Genomic DNA, 22,438 nt, shown 5'->3' with positions numbered 1-22,438 from the left:
CAGGAATTGACTAGTTTCTTTTCATCTGTTTCTGTTATGAATTTGTAATCTTATGGATGAAGGTGTGATTCATAGTTGAATACTGTACGTCTTCCTTCATTTCGTAGCCATGAAGCTCATGACTGCTTTGGTGAATGTTGCCTTAAACCTAAGTATTCATCAGGATAATACACAGAGACAGTATGAAGCTGAAAGAAATAAAATGATTGGGAAAAGAGCCAATGAAAGATTGGAGTTACTACTTCAGAAACGCAAAGAGGTAAGTTTCATGGTATCTGAAATTCTTATGTTCTGTAAATCTGTAAAAAAATACTTTTTTATTCTCTGTAAAACAGTTTATTTTTTAATTTACTTTTTTAAGTTATATTATTTGATTTCAGAGTTTTTAAATTAAACTACAAAGTTCAGCCAGTGATTTCTGAGTGCTGTCTGGTATCAGAAGAGAATTACAGAACGATCTTAATTTTGAAAGTAGTATGGGAGTTGCGTATGAAATAGAGGTTTGAAAATATTCAACATACTTAATTCATTAAGATTATCAGGCTATGGACACAGAAAGCATGATAAAAATCAACATCAGAAATAAGGGCCAGCAAAGCCTGCATTTCCAGGAGAAAACCAAAGACTACTTACTATCTAAATGTATAAGGCATTCTCATGAATAAGATTGGTCCTAGTTTTACTAGTTTTATAATGAAATTTTTACGTATATGCTGAAAGTGATTTTAAGCTGAGATATTAGTAGATAATATTTTTATTCATCCACTAAGAAATAAAATTTTAGATCTACAGTATTAGTCTATTTTAACTTGAAAAAGGATTATCACATTGCTACATATAGATTGCTATCAGTGACTGATGGGTTATAATAGACAACAAGAAACAACAAGCTTACGATTAAATTATTATCCGTTCTGCATTGGCATGTATGGCTACTGTAAGAGATACCACAAACTGAGTGGCTTATAGAAAAGGAATTTACATAGACCTATAAGTAGGTCTGCCCTACTTCAGTATGACCCGGTCTTAACCTATTTACATCTGCCACACCCTATTTCCAAATAAGGTGTGATGTACTGGATTAGCACCGTAACATATGAATTTATGAGTAGCACAATTCAACTAAAAACACATACCATGTATGAAATACTATGGGATTAAATTTTAGAGCTGTGGCTTCAATAAGTACTGCTAACCGAACATGTAGTTCTTGTAAAGAAATAATTTTTTTAAATAATAAATGAAGGAAAAACTTTTTCTTTCTTTAAGATTTTATTTATTTATTTATTTTTAGAGAAAGGGGAAGGGAGGGAGGAAATGAGGGAAAGAAAAATCAATGTGTGGTTGCCTTTCACACACCCTGTCCTGGGGACCTGGCCGCAACCCAGGCATGTGCTCTGACTGGGAATTGAACCAACAATCCTTTGGTTTGTAGGTTGGTGCTCAATCCACTGGGCCACACCAGCCAGGGTGGAAAACTAGCTTTTAAAACTTAGAGTAATTTGCAATAATTTGAATTCTTTAATGTAAAAGTATTCTTAAACTTATTTCAGTAAAGCCTGAAACAAAGTATACAGGGAAAGAATAAGTCTGAAGGAATAAACCTGAGATATTTTGTCACATTGGAGTATGCAGTTAAAGCCAGTATTTCACTGAGTATTAATTTTTTTAAAAAATAGAATAAGAAATAACACCTTGAATGTAATTTTGTATCAGTAGTTTTGTTCCTTCTGAGTAGTGAATAAACCCAAACTTTGAACTGATCAACAGCGTTGCCTAAAATTTATTATCTTTGCTATATTGTTTTATTTTGTTACTACATTCTACCTCTGATGGATAGGATCCTTGTTAACTTCTCATATAATATGCCTGCCATACTTGGAACTTGGCCTACTCACAGTTCAGAGTCATATTTGGATACTTTGGGTAGATTTGGAAGTTTCTTCTGCAGTATTAAGTATGATAATCATGGGTGATCAGTTACCAAGAAAGGCAAAACCAAGCCATGGACCTGGTTTGGACAAAAGAAGCATAGAAATTCCTTGTTCCCAAAACAAATATTTTGGAGATAGGAATCTCGCTGCACTTGTCAAGAGAGACAGAGGAGGTTCTAAAAGCCACTGTAGTATAGCTGTAGAAATAATGCAAGAATGTTGGTAAAATCAGGTATCCATTGCACAGTAAATGAGAAAAAGGATTTATAAATTACCCAGCATGAGAATAACCAGTTATTTAAAGCAGTTGGAACTTTTCATTTTATATTAGCGATTTTCAATTGGTATGCCACAAAAATTTTAAAAACACGCAGTACCTGACTAATCAGGGGCATTGAACTTTTTTTCCCTTAGATTGTTAAATTAAAAAATGACAACAGCCAACACGAAAATACCCGTCTGTTGTGAATGAATCAAAATTATATCTTTTTTTGTCAGACCAGCAAAAAATATATATTTTTGGTGTGCTGAAGAATTTTAATAGTTTGTGACATGAAATGAAAAAGTTTGAAAATCATTGTTCTAAACAATATAATGAACATCTTAATTTATTTTTTATTTCAGCTACAAGAAAATCAGGATGAAATTGAAAATATGATGAACTCTATTTTTAAGGGTATATTTGTTCATAGATATCGGTAAGAAATTTTTTTTAATCTTTTTTTTTTTTTTTTTTTTTTTTTTTTTTAGATTTTATTTATTTATTTTTAGACAAAGAGGACATGAGAGAGAAAGAAAGGGAGAGAAACATCAATGTGTGGTTGCCTCTTATACACTCCATACTGGGGACCTGGCCCACAACCCAGGCATGTACCCTGACTGAGAATCGAACTGGTGACCCTTGGGTTCGCAGGCTGGCACTCAATCCTCTGAGCCACACCAGTCAGGGAAGATTTTAAAAATTATTTTGATTTTTAACTTATAATTTATTCCTTCTTTGTAGTCCTGGGTAGTTAAAGATACAAAACTCTGTCTTGTTTTCTGGAGAACAGCTTTGGCTATAAAAGGTAAATAAATGTCATACTGTAACAGTGGAAGAATGTGTACCACCGCCACTACCACAGTCTTCCAAGTTCAGAACTTAACATTCTCAGAGGCACCCTTTGTACTTGCGTTTGTATTGGTAGGATATTAATAATGTAGTCTTAAATTACTGCAACCATAATAAGATGTGATTGTTTTGATATTTGAAAAAATTAATTGCATTGCATCCTGTCCTGTGGTACTCATCTTGTTCCATAAAAATTAACCAACAGTCTGTGAAGATGGAGAAAAGGGCACCTCTGCAGATACTGCAACAACTTTGTAACATTACTTTTCTTTGCCTTCAGTTGTATGCATCAAAGTAGAAGCAGAGTATCTCCAAAGTATTTTTGTCATGCTATATTGTAAATGATTTAGTTTGTCTTTTTGTGAAACCTGTGAACTTTAAAAATATTTAACTACATTATTAAAGAACATATTTCACAAGAATTAATGACTCATATACACACATTTGTTACTGTTTGTTACCGATATGTTTAGTTAGACAGACACAGATAATAGAAGCATTGTCTTTAGACACATTCGAGACTTTATTTGGCCAGTTAATTTAAAAAGTTTCTTAAAACAGAAAATTGTTTTTATTTTTATTTAATTATTTATTTGTTTTTGGAGAAGGGAAGGGAGGGGGAAAGAGAGTGAGAAAAACATTGATGTTTGAGAGGAACATCCATCGGTGGCCTCTCACATACCCCCAACTGGGGACCTGGCCCGCAACAGAGGCATGTGCCCTCACCAGGAATCAAACCAGCAACCTTTCAGTTTGCAGGCCAGCACTCAGTCCACTGAGCCACACCAGCCAGGGCCAGGGAAATTGTTTTTATTATTTGTTTGTTTGTTTGCTTTTAATTTAATCTTTATTATATTTTTTCCATTACCATTTAGTCACCTTATACTCCCCTACCCTGTAGGAAAATGTTTTTTAAAAGAAACTTTGATATTTTAATTTAAACATTTTGGTTTAATTCAAATATAAAAAAACCTTTTGACTAGGGCCAAGACCTTTATTTTGAGTATGAATTGTCTCATTGGAGTTTCATACCCTCTTTTCTTGTGTAAATTACACACACTATAATAAGTTACTGACAAATTTATTTGAAAGAAAACCCTAAAAATTAAATATACCTGCAATGCATTCTTTTTTTAATATACAAGTTTATAGAGGTATAATTAACATAAAGTAACCTGCATGTTTAAGTGCACAATTTGATGAGTTTTGACATATATATGCATATGTATAACTGCCACAGGCATGATAGGTCTGTCCAGAAAGTGTCCAGCCATGTAATATGAAAAATAGAGAGATTTATTGAGGAAGATACCAGAAACATTGTACATAGTACAATGACACCTCAGTCCCCTTCAAAGTAGACACCTTGAGACCTCACACAGTTCTTACAATCATCATCAGCTCCCCTGTTGTATTTTCCTGAATCTCATCGACGGTCTGAAACCTCTTCCCTTTGAAAGGTGATTTTAGTTTCAGGAAAAGCCAGAAGTTGCAGGATGCCAAATCTGGGCTGCACGGGAGCTGAGTCTCCTGGGTGATTTGCTGTTTCTCCAGAAAATTCTGCGAGAGATAGGATGCATTAGTGGGCATGTTGTCATGATGAAGCAACCAGTCAACAGTTGCCCATAGCTGCGGCCTTCTGAATCATCTGACTAGTTTCCACAGAGGATTGTTCAAGCTTAACATAAAATTTTCTGCAGATCGGTTGCTCTACTCACTCAGTCATTTTAAATGTGGTGGCCACATAGTACACATGCTCACTCAATGGCATCCACCACCCCACTGACTAATATAGTGAAACCATCATTGTTCACAGATGTGCATTCCAGTCCACTCCCCTTGGCTGCCAGGTTACATTGATGTTGGGCAAACTGTTTACATTACATTAACAAGGGCTGGACTTTTTCTGGACAGACCTTGTACTTTGTACTGTTGAGGAGACAATTAGTAAATTAGAATATAATACTACAGAATTTACCCAGGCATAGAATAAGGGATAGAAAATAAGGAATGACATTTCTAATACATGGGGGGTTGCGTGGAGTCCTCAGAGGATTTTAAATAAAGAGAAGTATTGGAAAGAAGTATTAATGAGATAATGGAAATTTTACAAATTTAATGTCAAAAACTTTTTAGATTGAAAATACTTAGTGAGTGTTAGGTCAAGGAAAATTTTCCACATCTATACATATTCAAAATACAAAATGTCAAAGATCATGAGAAAGCCATAAAAGCAACCAAAAAAAGAAAGACTAGTTTTAGTGTTGGTAAAAAGAATTTAAAAATTATTGGGCTGTAAAAATAAACTCAATGGAAGAAGAGTTAACAGGAAAGATTTCAACAGTTTTTAGAAGAAGTGGATGTCTTTTATTTTCTAGTTGTTTTTGTTTTTTTTTAAGACTTTAGTTATTTTTAGAGGGAGGGGAATGAAAAGAGAAAGATAGGGAGAAGAACACCGATGTGTGAGAGAAACATAGATTGGTTGCCTCTCGCACACCCCCAACCAGGGACGTGGCCTGCAACCCAGGCATGTGCCCTGACTGGGAATCAACCCAGTGACCTTTCAGTTTGCAGGCTGGTGGTCAATCCACTAAGCCACACCAGCCAGGGCAAGTTTTCATTCATTTCTGTTAAAGGGAAACATTTCAAAAATCATGTTTTCCCAGCTCTTCTTACAGAAGTCCATGAAATGATTTATTGTGAGAAAATTGTCCTTTTATTCTTTTAATCTTTTTATTTCCTAACATTTTATCTTTGACCTAACCTGTGTGTCAGGTTGATAATTAAAATATAAATATTAATGCAAGATTTTTCTTTGAGTGTTTATATACATTTGACATTAAGGTTTTAATCTTATGCCTAAAATTCTGTTAATAATAAAATTAAGGTGTAATATACGGTAACACATAGCCATATCATCTGCTCTGTATGAGACCCTATGTCTGCCTTTCTACTTCTTTTAACGCTATTGTCACTAATGGATAATACAACAAAAAATGAGATGAGAAATATTTCCAGTTTTATAAATGTATTAAATTTCTAAAGACTTTTAAATAGCTGCTCATTCTGAAATAATGCAATGAAATATATAGATTTAATTAGCAAACAGGAAAGTATCAGCTCTCCTCAAGTCTGCACTTAAACATTACTATCTCTCAAAAGACTTTCTTGACCCTTGTTATTACCCTCCATCATTTACATGCTTGCTTGTTCTTTGTACTCCTCTGTACTAACATTTGACACTCTTCAAGATACTTATTTTATTCATCTTTTTATTCTCAAGTTCTTGTTCACAGTCTAATAAAGGATAGTATGACTTTTAAGTAATTCCTTCATCTGTTTCTTTCTCCCCTAGACTACTTTTTTTTTTTAATTCTCTATAGTTGTTCTCTTTTGGAAAATGTAATTTTTTTATCCAAATATTAGTGGCAAAATTGTTTAAGATATGAATTCATTGTGTGCTACAATTTAGATAGCAGACCTTCTTGAAGCTTGTAATTATTTCTCAACTTAGAGCAGTCATGAGATGTTTTGTACATGAGAGATAATTGTACTTGTCAAAACAGCTATATTAGCCAAGAGTTTTTTCTCTGAAATTTGTATTGTAGTCATTTTAATTTATTCTACTTTCTTACTAGGAAAGCACCTTTAAGGGTAGTTGTACAAGAAACATTTAATTAAGATTCATTCCATTTCTTTTTGTTGTAAGCAGAAAATATTTGAATTCCATCTGCCAAGAAAGTAATTCAAAATGAAAACTTAAGTCCAGGTATTAAATTAAAGGCCCATGTTTTCCAAAAAAGACATTAACTGTGATGATCAGTAAATTAGATATGTTTTTCATAGAAAGGAAACACAATTATTTTTTATGCTGTAATAATAGAGTTACAACAAAGGATTTTGCCCCACAATTATACTCTTCTAGCTTTATTTTTATTTCTCTGAGTTTTTAGGTAAAGTGTATCCTGACTTTATTTTTAGTTGTTCAAGTCTCCAGTACCAGAAAGCTATGAAAGTTAGTCCATGTTATGATTGCTTTAAAACTTTCCTATTGTCTTACTTTTTTGTTGTCTACTTTAATCTTTGCTTTGGGAACTTCCAGCACCTACAGCTAAACATTACCTTTTTAAATGGATTGAGACCATTGGAAATAAAGATTAAAGTATTAAAAAAGAAATGATGTATGAAGATCAAGGGTTTCTTCATTTCAGAGTTTTGAGGACTTTTCTGCAGGAGAAAAATGTCTTTAAAATCAAAAGATATATTGTAATTAAATCAGAGAATATTTAGAAACGCTCTGCATTTTTATTTTATCGTTTATCTACTTATATAGGATGTTAGTTCCCAGAGCTTAAGAAGGCTTTTAGGAGTCTAGTAGGCAAGACAAAAAGGCATTTGAAATTACAATTGGACTTAGAGATTCTTATAAAAAATATATTGTAGAAGATTTCCCTACTGAAATAAAGCTGAATATTTATATTAGGAATTAGCCATCCATAAATTCAATTCCATCCATAATTTCAGTAACATTGGTAATAGTGATGAATGGAAGAATGATTGAGCTGTGTACGTACCAAGTTACCATACTTAGTCGTCACTATGGTTTTAAATAGTTTACTATACGTATTCATTTTGTCTTCAGTCTGCGTTCCTGAAATTATGCAGCCTGTTTTTTGCATTTTGGGGTTTCTTTATTTATTTGTTTTTTTGGCATTTGGATTTATTTTTATAAAGTAATACAGCAGAGAATAAAAGTGCACTGATCTCTAAGAGATCACTACTTAGTAGGATTCGAAAAGCTAATAAAATGCTGTCATTTGGGTATTTAGTGGTTGTGCTCTTCTTTTATTTGGACAGCCCAGTAGAGAAGACAGTACATCAATTTGTAGTTTACAAAGATGGAAGTTCATATTAAATAGAACAATACCAGGTATCACGCAAGGATGTATGAAACATTGATTTATGGAGAAATGGTTAAAACTAATGAAACTGAAAATGTGTACTCTTTGTCACCTAGTAATTTCACTTCTAGGTACTGTAAAAACAATGTCTTACTGACTTAGTTGACCATGTCCTACATTAGGTAAACAGTGTTCCAAGAAAAGAATACTTACTTGCCTTTCCACATGTTAAGCGTTTTAGTATTTTATATCCTAAATACTTTGATGTTTTTGTTTCTGCTCAATAAATTTATTTCATCTTGTACGCTGTTTGAAAACCCTACCTTAGGGAAACTCTCAAACATGTGCACAAGGAGACAATATATAGAAATGTTCATGGCATTCATTGTTAATAAAGACAACCTATATATCAATGAAAGAATGTATAAATAATTTGTAAAATATTTATAGAAAGGAACACTGAACATCAGTTAAAATTAACACATTGGAACTGGAGCTCTCTGAATCAGTATGTTTAAGTGTCATAATATAATTTGTGAGAAAATACCTGGAGAAGGTCCCTTTAGGATATTAAATATGAAAAGTTCCAAAATACGTATAACAGTTGATAAAAAGTTAAAGCATAATGATACAGATGGGAATTATAGTCATTGAGTCAAGCATAGTCATTTATTCTTGGGGAGGGAGATACTTCATTGAGAAGTATATAGAAGGTTTTAATTGTAGTATTTTAGTTCTTAATTTAAAAGAACAAATAGTTTAATTTTTATTATATTGTCTCTAACTTTTATGTCAATAAGCGGTATATAGAAGGTTTTAACTGTAAATATTTGGTTCTTAAAAGAACTAAAATATTAGTTGAGTTATTTTTATTATATTGTCTCTATAACTTTTATATCTGACATTTTTCATATTAAGAAAAAAGAAATGTCCTTGAGCCATTTATGTTTAGTATTATGAAGGTCTAGGAACATCCTTCATATTTGTAGTAAAGCTACTTTTTATACACTGTTGTCTGTAAATGACTAGGTTGATGGCACTTAAAAGATTATGATAACAAATATTTATGGAAAGTTTAGTAGGCACCAGGCACATTTTCCTCTTATTAAGTGGTTTCATTCTCAGTAACTCTGTGAACTCCATGTACAGTTATTATCCCTATTTTACAGATGAGGAAATCTAAGAAAGAAGGATGTAACTTGCCTAAAGCCACACAGCTAGTAAATAGCAGAGCCAGGATTTGAACTCATGATGTTTTGCTCCAGATTCTGTACAATAAGCCTCTATGCTATAGAATCTCCATGAGAAAAAGGTATTAACTCACAAGAATAATGTAGGAAAACTAAAGATTGTGGTTGGTAGTATGTCTTTGAAAGAGAAAGTTTTTCACATTTTTATTGTTTAGCAGTGGCAGGGTCTTAGAAGGAACTGCAGTTTACTAGAGCAAAGAGTGAAATACTAGAATGCTAGCACCCGTTTTATCACAAAAGAGCAACTAGGAAAGTTCCTTAGTTAACATTAAAATTTCAGCTACCAGTAAATTATTGCCAGATTAATTAATTGACAGATGATTGCTTTGTATTATTTGAATAATTAAAAATTACCTTAAATTAAAACTTATTCACATATGGTAATTCAGAAACTTTGAAAATCAATCTACAAAAGAAAGTTAGGATTCTCTTTATTGTATTTAATATGATTTCTTTTTTAACTAGAGCTAGTAACCTGTTGAAAGATAAGGTAAAAATATTAACATCATAGTTGATCATGATTCACAGATTTGAGAGTAGGAAAATTTTAGGATGGTTTTATTGGATGCTTATAGTGAAAAGTTGTCTGGGTATGGAGCCAGAAACTTGACTTTTAGGGTTGGCTCTACCACCACTTCATAGTGTAGTCACCAAGATTGTTTCCATTGTGACCAAATGTGAATTATTATCCTGTCCTGTGCAGTTACATTAAGGTTTTGGGTTTTGCAAACTCTCATACATTTTCAAATATTTGCTTCTGCAGTTTTGTCTCATAGGTCTATTAGTTTGTGTCTTGGTCATAAAAATTATTTTCTTTGGGTTCATTACATATGTGCCAGCTTAGAAAGATTCGGTTATGTAGAGAAACAATTTTTAAGTTCTACATTATTCTGTACTTGGATGTTGGTACTCTGATTTCCTCAGAAGATTTTACTTATTCATTTACTTCATAATAATTGTGAGGCATTCAGAAACCTCCAAACGTCTAGAGTTCAGATGAGTTAAAAATAAGATGATTTCTAGAGCATTATTTTTCAGTTTGGTATCACTAGTTTTTATTCCACAGCAGCCATAGAAAAAAATAGAAATTCTATTTTGTGGGCCTTTGTTAGGAATAATCTTAATATTTATTGCTTGCTGAAAATGATTGTGAAATACATCATAGCTTTTCATATTAATCAGATATTTGGGTTGTTGTTTTTTTTTTTTCTTACTCCTCTAGTGATGCTATTGCTGAGATTAGAGCCATTTGTATTGAAGAAATTGGAGTATGGATGAAAATGTATAGTGATGCCTTCCTAAATGACAGTTACCTAAAATATGTGGGTTGGACTCTTCATGACAGGGTAAGTTACTCTGTTCCAGGCTTTGATAGAGAGTATGCTATGCTTGCCTTATTACTAGACAATATTTTTAATAGTATGGGAATCTAAGATGATACAGTAAAATAACTTACTCATTTGGACATGATGAAATTTGGGACTCACATCAGCCCACCTGTGAAAACCCTTCTTACTTAGTAGTAATGCTGTCTTAAACAAAAATGGACAGTCTGGTACATAAAGAATTTTAAGAAATTATAATGGGGAAAAGAAGGGGAAGGATCAAATCAAAGAACAAGTGTAAAGGACCCATGGACAAAGCCAAAGTGGGGAAGGACTGGAATCAGAAGAAATTCCTTATTTTTCTTAAACTATAAAAACTAAGCTTTCTGGTCTTGAATTTTTTTAGGCTTATGTCATAGTAGAGTGTTTGTTCTCTGAATTGAATAAATTTGTTGGATTTTAGGATATTTGACTAAAAATAAATGACATTTCTATTTGAAAAGTTTCTGACTTTAAATTGAATTCCATTTTATTGAGTCCTGAATAAGTCATCCTCAAACTATTCAAGAGTAGGAGTGATAAATTATTAGAATTTTTATAAGAATGACTTGACATTCTATAACTTGAATTGCCAGATGTTCACAAATACAGAAGTGTGACAATTTATTTTAAATTGTTATGTTGGCAGGAATAATGGCACTAAGTATTAGACTGGTGGAGTCAGACTAGACCTTGGTTCAGCAGCCTTGGCACTTGATTTCTGGTTAAGAAAGAAAATTTATTTAGAAAGTCACAAAGGTAGAAATAGTTAGTGGTAGAAGAAGCCAGCTCAGGAAACAAGTTACAGAGGCAAAAGAAGGGCCCTTGGACTGTAGGAGAGAGAAAGGTAAAGGTAACATGCCTGAGAGGGGAAGGAAAGTCATGGTTGTGCTCCTGGAAGGGAAAGCAGTATTTGCTTTTCCTCTTGAGACAATTTATCTGGAGGTGTCAGGGAAGGTTCCCAGTAGAAATCAGTTTTCCAGGTGTATCCCTTCAGGGTCCTGGTCTCTACCATTTGGTCAACACCAGAGCAGGTGTCCTTGATGTCAGCCATGACATCACTTGTCTGGTTTTGGTGCTTTACTGGGCCTGCAGCTACAACACAACTGAGGCAGATGTTATCCCTAGGACTTAATGCTTAAGAGAATGTCATGCATGAGGCCACTCTTTGGCCCCTTGTTCCTCCTCCAAGATAGTCTACTGCGTGACCAGCAACATGCCAGGGGAAGGTCCCAACAACATGTCCAATGATATCAAAGGTCAGGGGGTCTAAACCACATGACCAGTGATATCCTAGGGGAGGAAATGTTACCCTGGAGTTGAGGTCCTTGTTTTGCCACTTTTGCTCTTTCCTAAGTGTTAGTTGATCTAACTTGATGCAGGCTGTGAAAGAATTCACAAGGAGAAAAAAGTACAGAGAGAAGAGTTTTTATTCATTTTCCAAGAGTGGAAAGGGGCATTATATGAAGAGAGATATCAGCATTAAGAGATGGGAACTTTGAGCTTTTATTGGATTATAACTGTATTTAAAAAAAAGGTGGGGACATTGCTGTTGTGTGGCACCTGAGCTGTTGGGGGCATTGTAACACAGGAGGTTTTGGTTGGTTTTGCATAAGCTGCAAATTGCTCCAATGTTACCTTTTGCCTGAAGATCTGAGGGGCAGTTAGTCACCTTCTGTTCTTGCTTTACAGTATTTTCCAGTCCTGGAGACATAAGCTCAGAAGAGTAAAATGGCAGTCCTGTTTAACAAGGTCATTAAGCCTGCCAGGCTTATTTGCCACAATAGCAAATAGTGCCAGCTTTTTCATTTCACTAAGCACCCAGGGCTTTCTGCCCTGGTGGCCTTTTATACCTGGCCTGTCATCCTGGCTCTGCTTATGTCTGTCTAACTGCCTACCACAGTTGTAGTTCATTATTTCAATTGTTGAAATTTGTCAAGGCTATTAGAACACGTTTTATTTTTAATTCAATTATATTCTTAGATTTTTAAGGCAAATTTGGTAATGTTATAAAACTTTATCTTACTAGTATCAACTTGTAGAGGATTTACTTTTTAAAGTATTATAAATTTTTTTTCTTTGAAGTATCTTTCTCTGGTTTTGGAATTAAGATAATGCTGGTCTTGTAAAATGAGTTTGGGAGCCTTCCCTAATCTTGAATTTTATGAAATAGTTTGAGGAGAGGTGTTAGTTCTTCTTGGAATGTTTGGTAAAATTCACCTGTGAAGCCATCCATTACAGGGCTTTTCTTGAGAGAGTTTTTTCATTACTGCTTCAATTTTTCTAGGTGAAATCTGCATATTCGCATTTCTCTGATTCTTCCTGATTTAGTTTTGGAAGATTGTCTGTTTCTAGGACTCTGTCACCTTCTACAAGGTTGTCCAATAGGCCACTCTCCCAGATGAACATTGGTGCTAAAATCTTCAACAAAATATTAACAAACTGAATATAGCAGTGCATCAAAAAGATCAGACAACATGGTCAAGTGGGATTTATTCTGGCAATGGAAGGTTGATATAACAATTGTAAATCAATAAATGCGATTCACCACATAAACAAAATGAAGGATAAAATCATATGATCATATCAGTAGATGCAGAAAAAGTGTTTGATAAAATTCAGCACCCATTTTTGGTTTAAAAAAAAAACTCAGCAAAATGGTAATAGAGGGAACATACCTAAATATAATATAAAAGCCATATATGACAAACCCACTGCCAGCATCATACTCAACAGGCAACAACTACAAATGTTCTCTTTAAGATTGGTAACAGGGCAGGGATGCCTGCTTTCACTCCTCTTATTCAACATGGTACTGGAAATTATAGCCATAGCAATCAGTCAGGAAGAAGAAATAAAAGGCATCCAAATTGGAAAGAAGGGAGTAAAACTGTTCTTTTTTTGTAGATGGCATGATACCATACATAGAGAACCCCAAAGATTCCATCAAGAAACTACTAGACCTGATAAATGAATTCAGAAAAGTAGCAGGATACAAAATTGATATCCGGAAATCAGTTGCATTTTTATACGCCAGTAGCAGAACTAACAGGAATGGAAATTAAGAAAGCAGTCCCATTCACAATAGCATCAAAAAAATAAAATACCTAAGAATAAACCTAACCAAGTATACAAAAGACCTGTATATGGAAAATTATAAGACACTGAAGAAAGAACTGGAAGAAGATACAATTAAGTGCAAGTACTTACTGTGCTCATGGATAGGAAAAATTAACATCATTAAAATGCCCATACTATCCAAAGCAATCTTTAGATTTAATGTGATTCCCATCAAGATTCCAAGGACGTATTTACAAAATTAGAACAAATATTTCAAAAATTTATATGGAACCACAAAAGGCCCCACGTAGCAACAGCAGTCCTGAGAAAGAAGAACAGATTTGGAGGAATCACACTATGTAATATGAAATTATATTATAAGGTCATAGTAATCAAAACATCATGGTACTGGCATAAAAACAGATACATAGATCAGTGGAACAGAATTGAGAGCCCAGGAATAAACCCACACCTTTATAGACAATTAATTTTTGACAGAGGAAGAAAGCACACAATGAGCTAAAAGATAGTTTATTCAGCCCTGGCAGTGTGACTCAGTGGATTGCGTGCTGGCCTACAAGCTGAAATTTCTCTGATTCAATTCCTGGTCAGGAAACATGCATCGGATGCAGGCCAGGTCTGAGTGTTTCTCTCACACATCGATGTGTCTTCCTCTCTTTTTCCCTCCCTTCCTCTCTTTCTAAAAATAAATACATAAAATCTTTGAGTAAAGATGATTTATTCAGTAAATGGTGTTGGGAAAAATTGAGCAGATAACATGCAGAAAAATGAAACTAGACCACTTTTTTCCCACATACACAAGAATAAATTCAAAATGGATCAAAGATTTAAATATTAGACCTGAAACCATAAATATCATAGAAGAAAAAAATAGTAAAATCTTGAACATTGATCATAGCAATATTGTATCAGATATATCTCCCCAGGCTGTGGAAACAAAAGGAAAAATAAAATGGGATTACATCAAACTGAAGTTTTTGCACAGCAAAGGAAATCAAAAAAAAAATAAAGAGACAACCCACAGAATGGGAGAACATATTTGCCAATACATCTGATAAGGTGTTAATATCCAAAACTTATAAAGTACTTAACTAACCTCAACACCAAAATACAAACAGCCCAATCAAAAAATGGGCAAAGGACCGGAATAGGCACTTCTCCAAAGAGGACATGCAGATGGCCAATAGACATGAAACGATCCTCAATGTTGCTAATCATGAGAGAAATGCACATTAAAACCACAATGAAATACCATCTCATACCTATCAGAATGGCTGACATCAATAAATCAAGAAATAATAAGTGCTGGCAAGAGTGTGGAGAAAGGAGAACTCTTTTACACTGTTCATGGGAATGCAGACTGGTGCATCCATTGTGGAAAGCAGTATGGACATACCTCAAAAACTTAAAAATGGATCTGCCTTTTGAGCCAGCAATTCCACTTCAGGGAATATATCTGAAGGAACCCAAAACACTAACTTGGAAGAACATAAGCACGCCTATGTTCACTGCAGCATTATTTACAATTGCTAAGCTATGGAAGCAGCCCAAGTGTTCATCAATAGATGAGTGGATAAAACAAGTATGGGAGATTTACACAAGGAAATACTAGTCAGCCATAAAAAAGAAAATTTTACCCTTTGTGACAGCATGGATGGACCTAGAGAACATTATGCTAAGTGAAATAAGCCAGGAGAGAAAGACAAATACCATATAACTTTATTCATATGTGGAATATAATGAACAAACTGAAATAACAAGGAAAATAGAAACAGACTCATAGATAGAAAGCAGAGTGGCAACTAAGATGGGAGGGTAGTGGGTGGAGGAATTGAGCAAAAAAGAAGAAGAAGTTTTGAATACAGACAGCAGTGTGGTGATTGTGATGGGAGGAGTATAAGTGGACTAAATGGTGATGGAAAAAAATACAATAAAGATTAAATTTTTTTAAAAAGTATTATCAAAGGTATTTTGAAAACCACATCTTCCATAAATTATAATAAAAGATCCTAAGGAGATTTTTACAGGCCATTTTTGCTGCTAAGAAAGAGTTCATAGTGTAGAGAGATCATCACAAATTGATTGCTCAGCTTTAGAATTGCTAACTTTTAATAGATGATTAAAAGGGGTTCTTCCCTACCTCCTTTCAGAAAATCAGTTAATACATAGTGAATTTCTTTCTTTAATATTTATCTTTCCTGGCAAATTCAAATTCTTTTCTGTACACTAATACCAAGCTTGATTTTGTGTTTTCTTTGTCTAATGCTCTTGTGGAATTGGGATCCTTCCTGTCAAAGCCTCATGTTGTCATGGCTGGTATAACTCAGTGGGTTGAGTGCCCCCCTGTGAACCTAACGGTTGCCTGTTTGATCCCTAGTCAGGGCACGTACCTGGATTGTGTACCAGATTTCGGGTTGGTGGTTGGGGAGTGCCAACAGCAGCTAATTGATGTTTTTCTCCCTCTTTTTTCCTCTCTCTTCCCCTCTCTCTAAAATAAATAAAGTCTCTCTTTTTTTTTTTCTTTAAGTCTCATGTCAGGTTTATCCAATGAAATTTTACTTCAGTGTGAGAGAATGTAGAATTATAATTTGTCTTTACACATAACACTGTAAAATCCAACAAGACAAACTTTTTAGAAGGACTAAATTTAAAGTCCTCCACTTTTAATCCTCACCACTATCATACCAGTTTTCCTCTTCCCCCCACCTCCCTTATTGAGTATTCTACTGAATTTAAATAACAATCACCAGTTTTAACAGGACTTATATATGACTGCAAATTTTGGGAATAACACCAATTTGATGTGATTTACCAAAAAACAAAGCTATCATTTTAAAATCAATAAAATGTGTTTGTAGAACATACAAAGGAAATGTGTCCAGATAAAGGAAAAGGTAGATTTCTCATGTGATATTTTTCAGTAGAATGGTTTTATCAATGTAAGAAACATTCAAACCTAAAAGAATTTGTATGAGTTTACTTGAGACAAACTGAAGATAATTACCAGGATGCAAAACCGCACTGGATTGAGAAAAGGCTTATGGAAATGGCAGTTTTGCACATATTATATACATTACAATAAAAAGAGAAGACTAAGTTGGTTATATGAAATCCAGTGGTGACAGATTAGGGAGACAGGAGAAAGCAGAGTGGGAGAAACCTGGGACTGGATAAAAGTAAAATGATAAGACACATATTTCTTTTACATAGGTTCATACAGGATAGTTAATAGTCAGCAATTAAAACAATAACAATAATGATGAGGGGATTTGCCTTCTCCCTGTGGTGCAGTGCCTGTCTTTGAGAGGTCCAGAAAAAGGAAATTTGACATTCCAAAGTTATGTTACCTGAAATGCAAAAAGACAATAATAGATAGGCTCAATTAAAGTAAAGATTGACTTGTATCAGGAATGATTCTAGCCTGCGGCATGACTGCCCACCATGACCTACTTTTAGTTAGAAAGTTTTTAATTTTAGACCACCCTATGTGATTACTTTAGTTCCCTGAGTTTGTAAGGCAATCACACAGGCCTCCCTTGAGCTTGTCAGGTTTAGTATGTAGCCCCATTCATCCAAAATTTTATAAACCTCTCCTACAATTTCTAGAACTTAGTGTGAATATTAAATAGTCCCTTCTAAACTTTCATTTTTATTATTCCCACTCTAATCTCCTTTTTTTCTGAGGGGTATATTCATTTGTTTTCTCTCCTAGTTTGGTTGAAACTTCTCATTTTATAGGCTATGGCTTCTGTTTTCAGACTCATACTGTGCCTTTCTAAAGGAGCTGATAAAAAAATTCTCTTTTTTTTAAGATTACATTTTAATTATTGATTTCATTTTTTTCAGTTTTATTGAGATAAAATTGACATATAACATTGTATTAGTTAAGGTATACATTGTAATGTATTGATTTTGGAGTTTTAGAAGTTAAAACCTAGCCAACCCCTCTAAATAAGACAAACTGCTTTTTAACATTGCCAGTTGATATAACAATGGAAAGAAAATCTCTAAATAGTAAAGGAGTTACTAGAGATTGTCTCTCATGATCAAAATTTACTTCTAAATTTTCTACCCCCTTGTTTTAGTTCTGTCATTTAAGGGTTACAGAATATATCTCATTTATATAGAGATAAAGTAATTTCTGTGTTCTGGGCTAAATATCTTAATGTCTTTGTGTATTTGTGCTCATGACACTAGATTGCCGTTATCCTTCCCAGTTTGTCACTATTTCTCTGTACTGTTTTTGTTTTCAGCTTATGTGTAAAATTCTTTCTTGCATATGCTTGGTTTCCCATATCTACATCTCTTTAGTGCTTGGGTGGCATCTATTTTCAGTTAGTCTACCTCATTTCCTCTTTTTTGGTCGACTCATTTTAGATTCTCTGTCTCTTCAGTTCACCAAAAACCTTTCTAGCTCTGTATATGTAAAGCAAATGACATCTGTTGCCTGTCACCAGAAGTAGAAATTCGAATGCTTCTGCCTACTGCATCTTGATATTGGGGCTGCCACAGAAAACACAACACAGTGAAGCACTGGATAGAACAGTGCTTTACTCACATAGAAAAGGGACAAAGCAAGATCAGCTTCAATAGTGAGTATCAGGGCACTTGACCTGCAGGCACCCTTTCTGTGGCACAGGACTAAAGACACTGTCCCCTTCCCTCAGGGAACAGATTTAGTAATGGGGTTGGCCAGCTGCTATATGACACACAGGTTTAAGCAGAACAAAAGAACATACATTGAGTCTGAAAGAGGAAGAGTATTCCGATACAAGGTGATAAATCCATGATAAATCCAGCACAAGCTGTGAGGACGCTGTCTCTTGATAAGAAGTGTTCCAGGTTCAAGGCCCATTTTTAAGCTGGGGGGAGGGGTGGGGAGGGTTCAAAAGGCTTCAGTCGTGTAGACTGTTTATTCAACAGTCCACCTCTCACTCCTGCTTGGCCACTAAAATAACAGATAAAATATATCAAATCCTGTAGAATTGGGTCTACCTGAATTCCTGAACCACCTATATGGGCATGGATTGCTGATAGAGCCTTTGTGTCACCCAGAGGCAGCACTTTACAAGGGTATTTAGGAGAGCCAGGTCCAGGAGGACAGTCAGGCCTCCCTGGAGAATGGTCTTAAACCAAGAACTCCAAGTACCTGGATTAAGCCAATTAAAGAGGTCAAAAAGTGAGGGAACAGAGGTGCTGAGACTGTACAGCTGATATCCATCGCACCAAAGCTTGCATATTCACCAACTCAGTTTTTAAATTCCTCAAATTGTTGATGCAGATGCAGTAGGAAATGCTGGCAGTAACACAAATGCCACCCTGTTCTGCCAGCGGATAATAGAGAGCTATTTGATTATCCTCCACTACCTTGATGGGTGAGTTTAGTGAGACTTGTTGATCTCAGATGGCTGGGCAATGGTCTTAACTCTTCTGCCATGGTTAAGGGCAGGTTGTATGCTGTTTTTTCTAGTGCCTGTATATTTATAGCTGGTATTAGAATTTGGACAACAGAATGAAACCAGTGGCTAGTTTGTCTTCCCAGGAGGGTACTGTGAGCCACTCTGTGGTGTTAGCAAAGTGAATCCTTTCCAGCCCTCTTTGCAGTTGCTCAAATGGACAGTGAGCCCTATAACTCTTGAGACAACAAAATGCTTCCCATGGAGGCAGATATTTTATTACACATTGGGGTCTGCAGAGAAATACATAACCAAGGGGGGTACAGGTGATACCTGTCAGGGGTTTGTTCTCATATGCTGACTAGTCTAGTCATAAGCAGTCTCAGCTTGCTTTTGCCGCATGGTTGCAGAGAGAGAAAAGTTACACATTTAACTTGCGAGTTCTAAATGTCAATGTACATAAATCAGTAATGACCATTCTGGTACAGGGGTCTTTTTGTGTTATAGCTAATATTAAAATAGGGGACATTAGAGAATGCCTGCGTCTAGGCCTGTATAAAAACTTGTCTAACAATTTGAGGGATATGAGGTCTGTCCAGAAAGTATCCAGCCATGTAACATGAAAAACAGACATTTACTGAAGAAGATACAAGAAACATTGTACATAGGACAATGACCTTTCAGTCTCCTTCAAAATAGGCACCTTGGAACCTCACACAGTTCTCTCAATCGCCATCAGCTGCCCCTTCATATTTTCCTGATTTTCATCTATGATCTGACATCTTTTCCCTTTCAAAAGTGATTCTAGTTTTGGGAAAAGCCAGAAGTGTCAAGGTACCAAATCTGGCCTGTAGGGGGCCTGAGTCACCTAGGTTTTTGATCTTTTGCCAATAACCTCTGCATAAGATGTGATGCATGAGCAGGTGCATTGTCATGACGAAGCGGCCAATTACCAGTTGCCCATAACTGTGGCCTTCTGAATCATCCAAATAGTTTCAACAGAGTAATGTTCAAGCTTAACACAAAATCTGATTCAAATTTGTTGCTCTACTTGCTCAGTCATTTTGAATGTGATGGCCACACATGCTCACTCAACAGCATCTACCAACTCCACTGACTGGTACAGTGAAGTTGTCCTGGTTCATACATGCACATTCCAGTCCACACCTCTTAGCTGCCAGGTTACATCAGTGTCATGCAAACAGTTCTTGTTCTGTTAATAATGGCTGGACTTATTCCCGACAGACCTCATAGCTTGAAGAAGGTCTGAGTAACATCAGCTTGTCTTCTCTCACTTAACAGCTGTACTGATTTTTATCAGGGTGTTATATCAGGCACAGTAGAAGCTTCTATATGAATGAAAAGAGAAAAGATGAATGTTACACTCCCCTCTCACTCCATGAACCTCCTAAGGCCGGGGATGTCTCATCTGCTACTCATGGATCTGGTTGCCCTGGTATTACAACTCATGTTGTCTGTTCCAGTATTAATGCTACTACCTCCATGGGTCCCCAGTGCCCTTGTTGCTTGACTCAGGCTTTTTGGTCTTAGTTGTCCAATCCAGGAAGGGAATTTACATCTTGCACAAACTCAGCGTGTCCAATAACATCATCCACCTAATAGGAAGGATCAGTTGATCTAGCACCACCAGAAGGACCATAGCACCCTAGTACTCCTTGGTTTTATCTCCTATCTTTATAGTATCCCAGAAAACACGTACCCAAGGGAAGCATCATATTCTGCTAAGAGTCAAGGGACACTGCCTAGGGTGCTATAGCATCTAGAATTACAAGCCACACCAAAGACACAGACTCCAAGAGGAAAAAAGAAAAAGAATGGTTGGTATACTGAGATTGTGATTTCATGGGCACAGCCTGAAAACACAGCTGCCTACTCCACTCCAATCTCATCCAAGCTCAGGATTTCCCAACATGTGCCATAATGCCATGTTTCCCTTGCACTGGAGTACAGTGTTTCTTAATAACCATTCAACTCGTTGCGGGGGGGTGGGTCCAAATTCGCTAGCAAGCTGTCATGGTTTCCTTTCTTTAGTTGCTGTTTAAGTCAGCTATTCATTTGTTCAGTGGCTCCATTGACATGTAGTTGATAGGATACATGGAAAGTTCATCACATTCCACAAGAATATGTCCCCTTGTTGTCTTGCTTAGGCAATGACGGATGTTCCTTAGAGTGAAGTCCCATGGGTTATCCAAAAATATGACCAAAATAAGAATACCATAGCCTAAGTAGCTGTTAATGAATAGTGCGGCATTGTCCCTGCCCAGGGCTAGAGGGTAAAGGATTTAATGTGATTAGTCTTCCAGACCCTGGCAAGTCTCAGTCTGTAGTTAAATGTGTCCTGATTCTCCTCTCTGGATAATTTCAGTACATTGATAATAGTCATTAGAGTTCTATTTGTGTACCAGGGTTTTTTTAAGGTCCTTTTCCATGAGTATCCACATAAATGGTACATATTTTTTCTTCCTAGGCAGTAATTTGCTGCCATAGTTCTTTTCCCCATTTGGAGGATCTCTTAATTTTCCAATCTTTTAGTTACCATTTTCCTGACCAGTTGTCTGGGCCATTGACAACAGGCCTTGAGCTGATGAAAATGTATCAAGGCATGTTGGTAGGTGTGGCCTGCACCACCATCACCACATTTTGAAGCTTGGCCCATTGGTTGAAATGTCCACATCTGGTCTCAGTCAAAAGATGGTCCCCCACCAGCCCAAGGATAGCTGTAGGAGGGGGCAGATCCTATTTGCATTTTCACAGACTTGTCGGTAAACCATGCCATACCGTCAGCAGACATGTTTTTGACTCTTGGGCCCCGGGTAGCCCCAGGAAGGGCCAAAGCACCTCCTATGGATGGTTTGGGCCTTTCTAGTAAGTGACTGCTTATGGAGCCAACTGGTCCCTTGGAATTCTGGCTGGGCCCAATCTTGCATGTACTGTTTTCATTTGATGTTCAAGCTCTGTTGAGCCTTTCCAATTTTATTGGTAGGCCTCATAATCACCCAAGTAAGAATGGGCAGTACAGGTTGTATTGTCACATATGACACTCTGGCCATAAAATACTCTATCTCCACCAGTGCCCAATAGCAAGCAAGGAAATGTAATTCAAAAGAAATGGACTGGGTAGCAGCTTCTGGAATTCTGTGTCCAGAATCCAAGAAGCCAGTGCATCTCATTGGCAATTTCCTGCTGCCACAGATTCCCATCAGTGTATTTGGGAGTGGGCTGGGGGAAGGGGGAGACAGAAACCTGCAATTTCATCAGGAGTACAGGTCAAGGTCCCAAAGGCTGTGTTTGAGGCACAGCTTATTGAACAGCTTCTAACACCTGTTGCCACAAAGGGCTGCTTTGCACATCACCTTGATTAAAGGGGCCAAGAGAACACC

At 35.9% G+C, this 22,438-nt stretch overlaps 1 protein-coding gene across 3 annotated transcripts in view; it reads left to right on the top strand.

Annotated features, from left to right (window-relative positions):
* Positions 1-22,438, top strand: part of STAG1 (STAG1 cohesin complex component) — a 373,948-nt gene that overhangs the window by 229,633 nt on the left and 121,877 nt on the right. For all 3 annotated transcript variants that reach the window (XM_054595514.1, XM_054595513.1, XM_054595512.1), the window contains exons 8-10: positions 108-259; positions 2,559-2,632; positions 10,419-10,542. In XM_054595514.1, coding sequence (XP_054451489.1) covers positions 108-259; positions 2,559-2,632; positions 10,419-10,542 — 350 coding nt within the window. The remainder of the gene's footprint in view (positions 1-107; positions 260-2,558; positions 2,633-10,418; positions 10,543-22,438) is intronic.

Source organism: Pteronotus mesoamericanus, unplaced genomic scaffold, assembly GCF_021234165.1.
Source record: "Pteronotus mesoamericanus isolate MK-2021 breed Mesoamerican mustached bat unplaced genomic scaffold, CSHL_Meso_final scaffold_54, whole genome shotgun sequence".
Classification (NCBI taxonomy): domain Eukaryota; kingdom Metazoa; phylum Chordata; class Mammalia; order Chiroptera; family Mormoopidae; genus Pteronotus; species Pteronotus mesoamericanus.
Note: the sequence above shows the minus strand (reverse complement) of the source record. Positions and strands in the feature narration are given on the sequence as shown.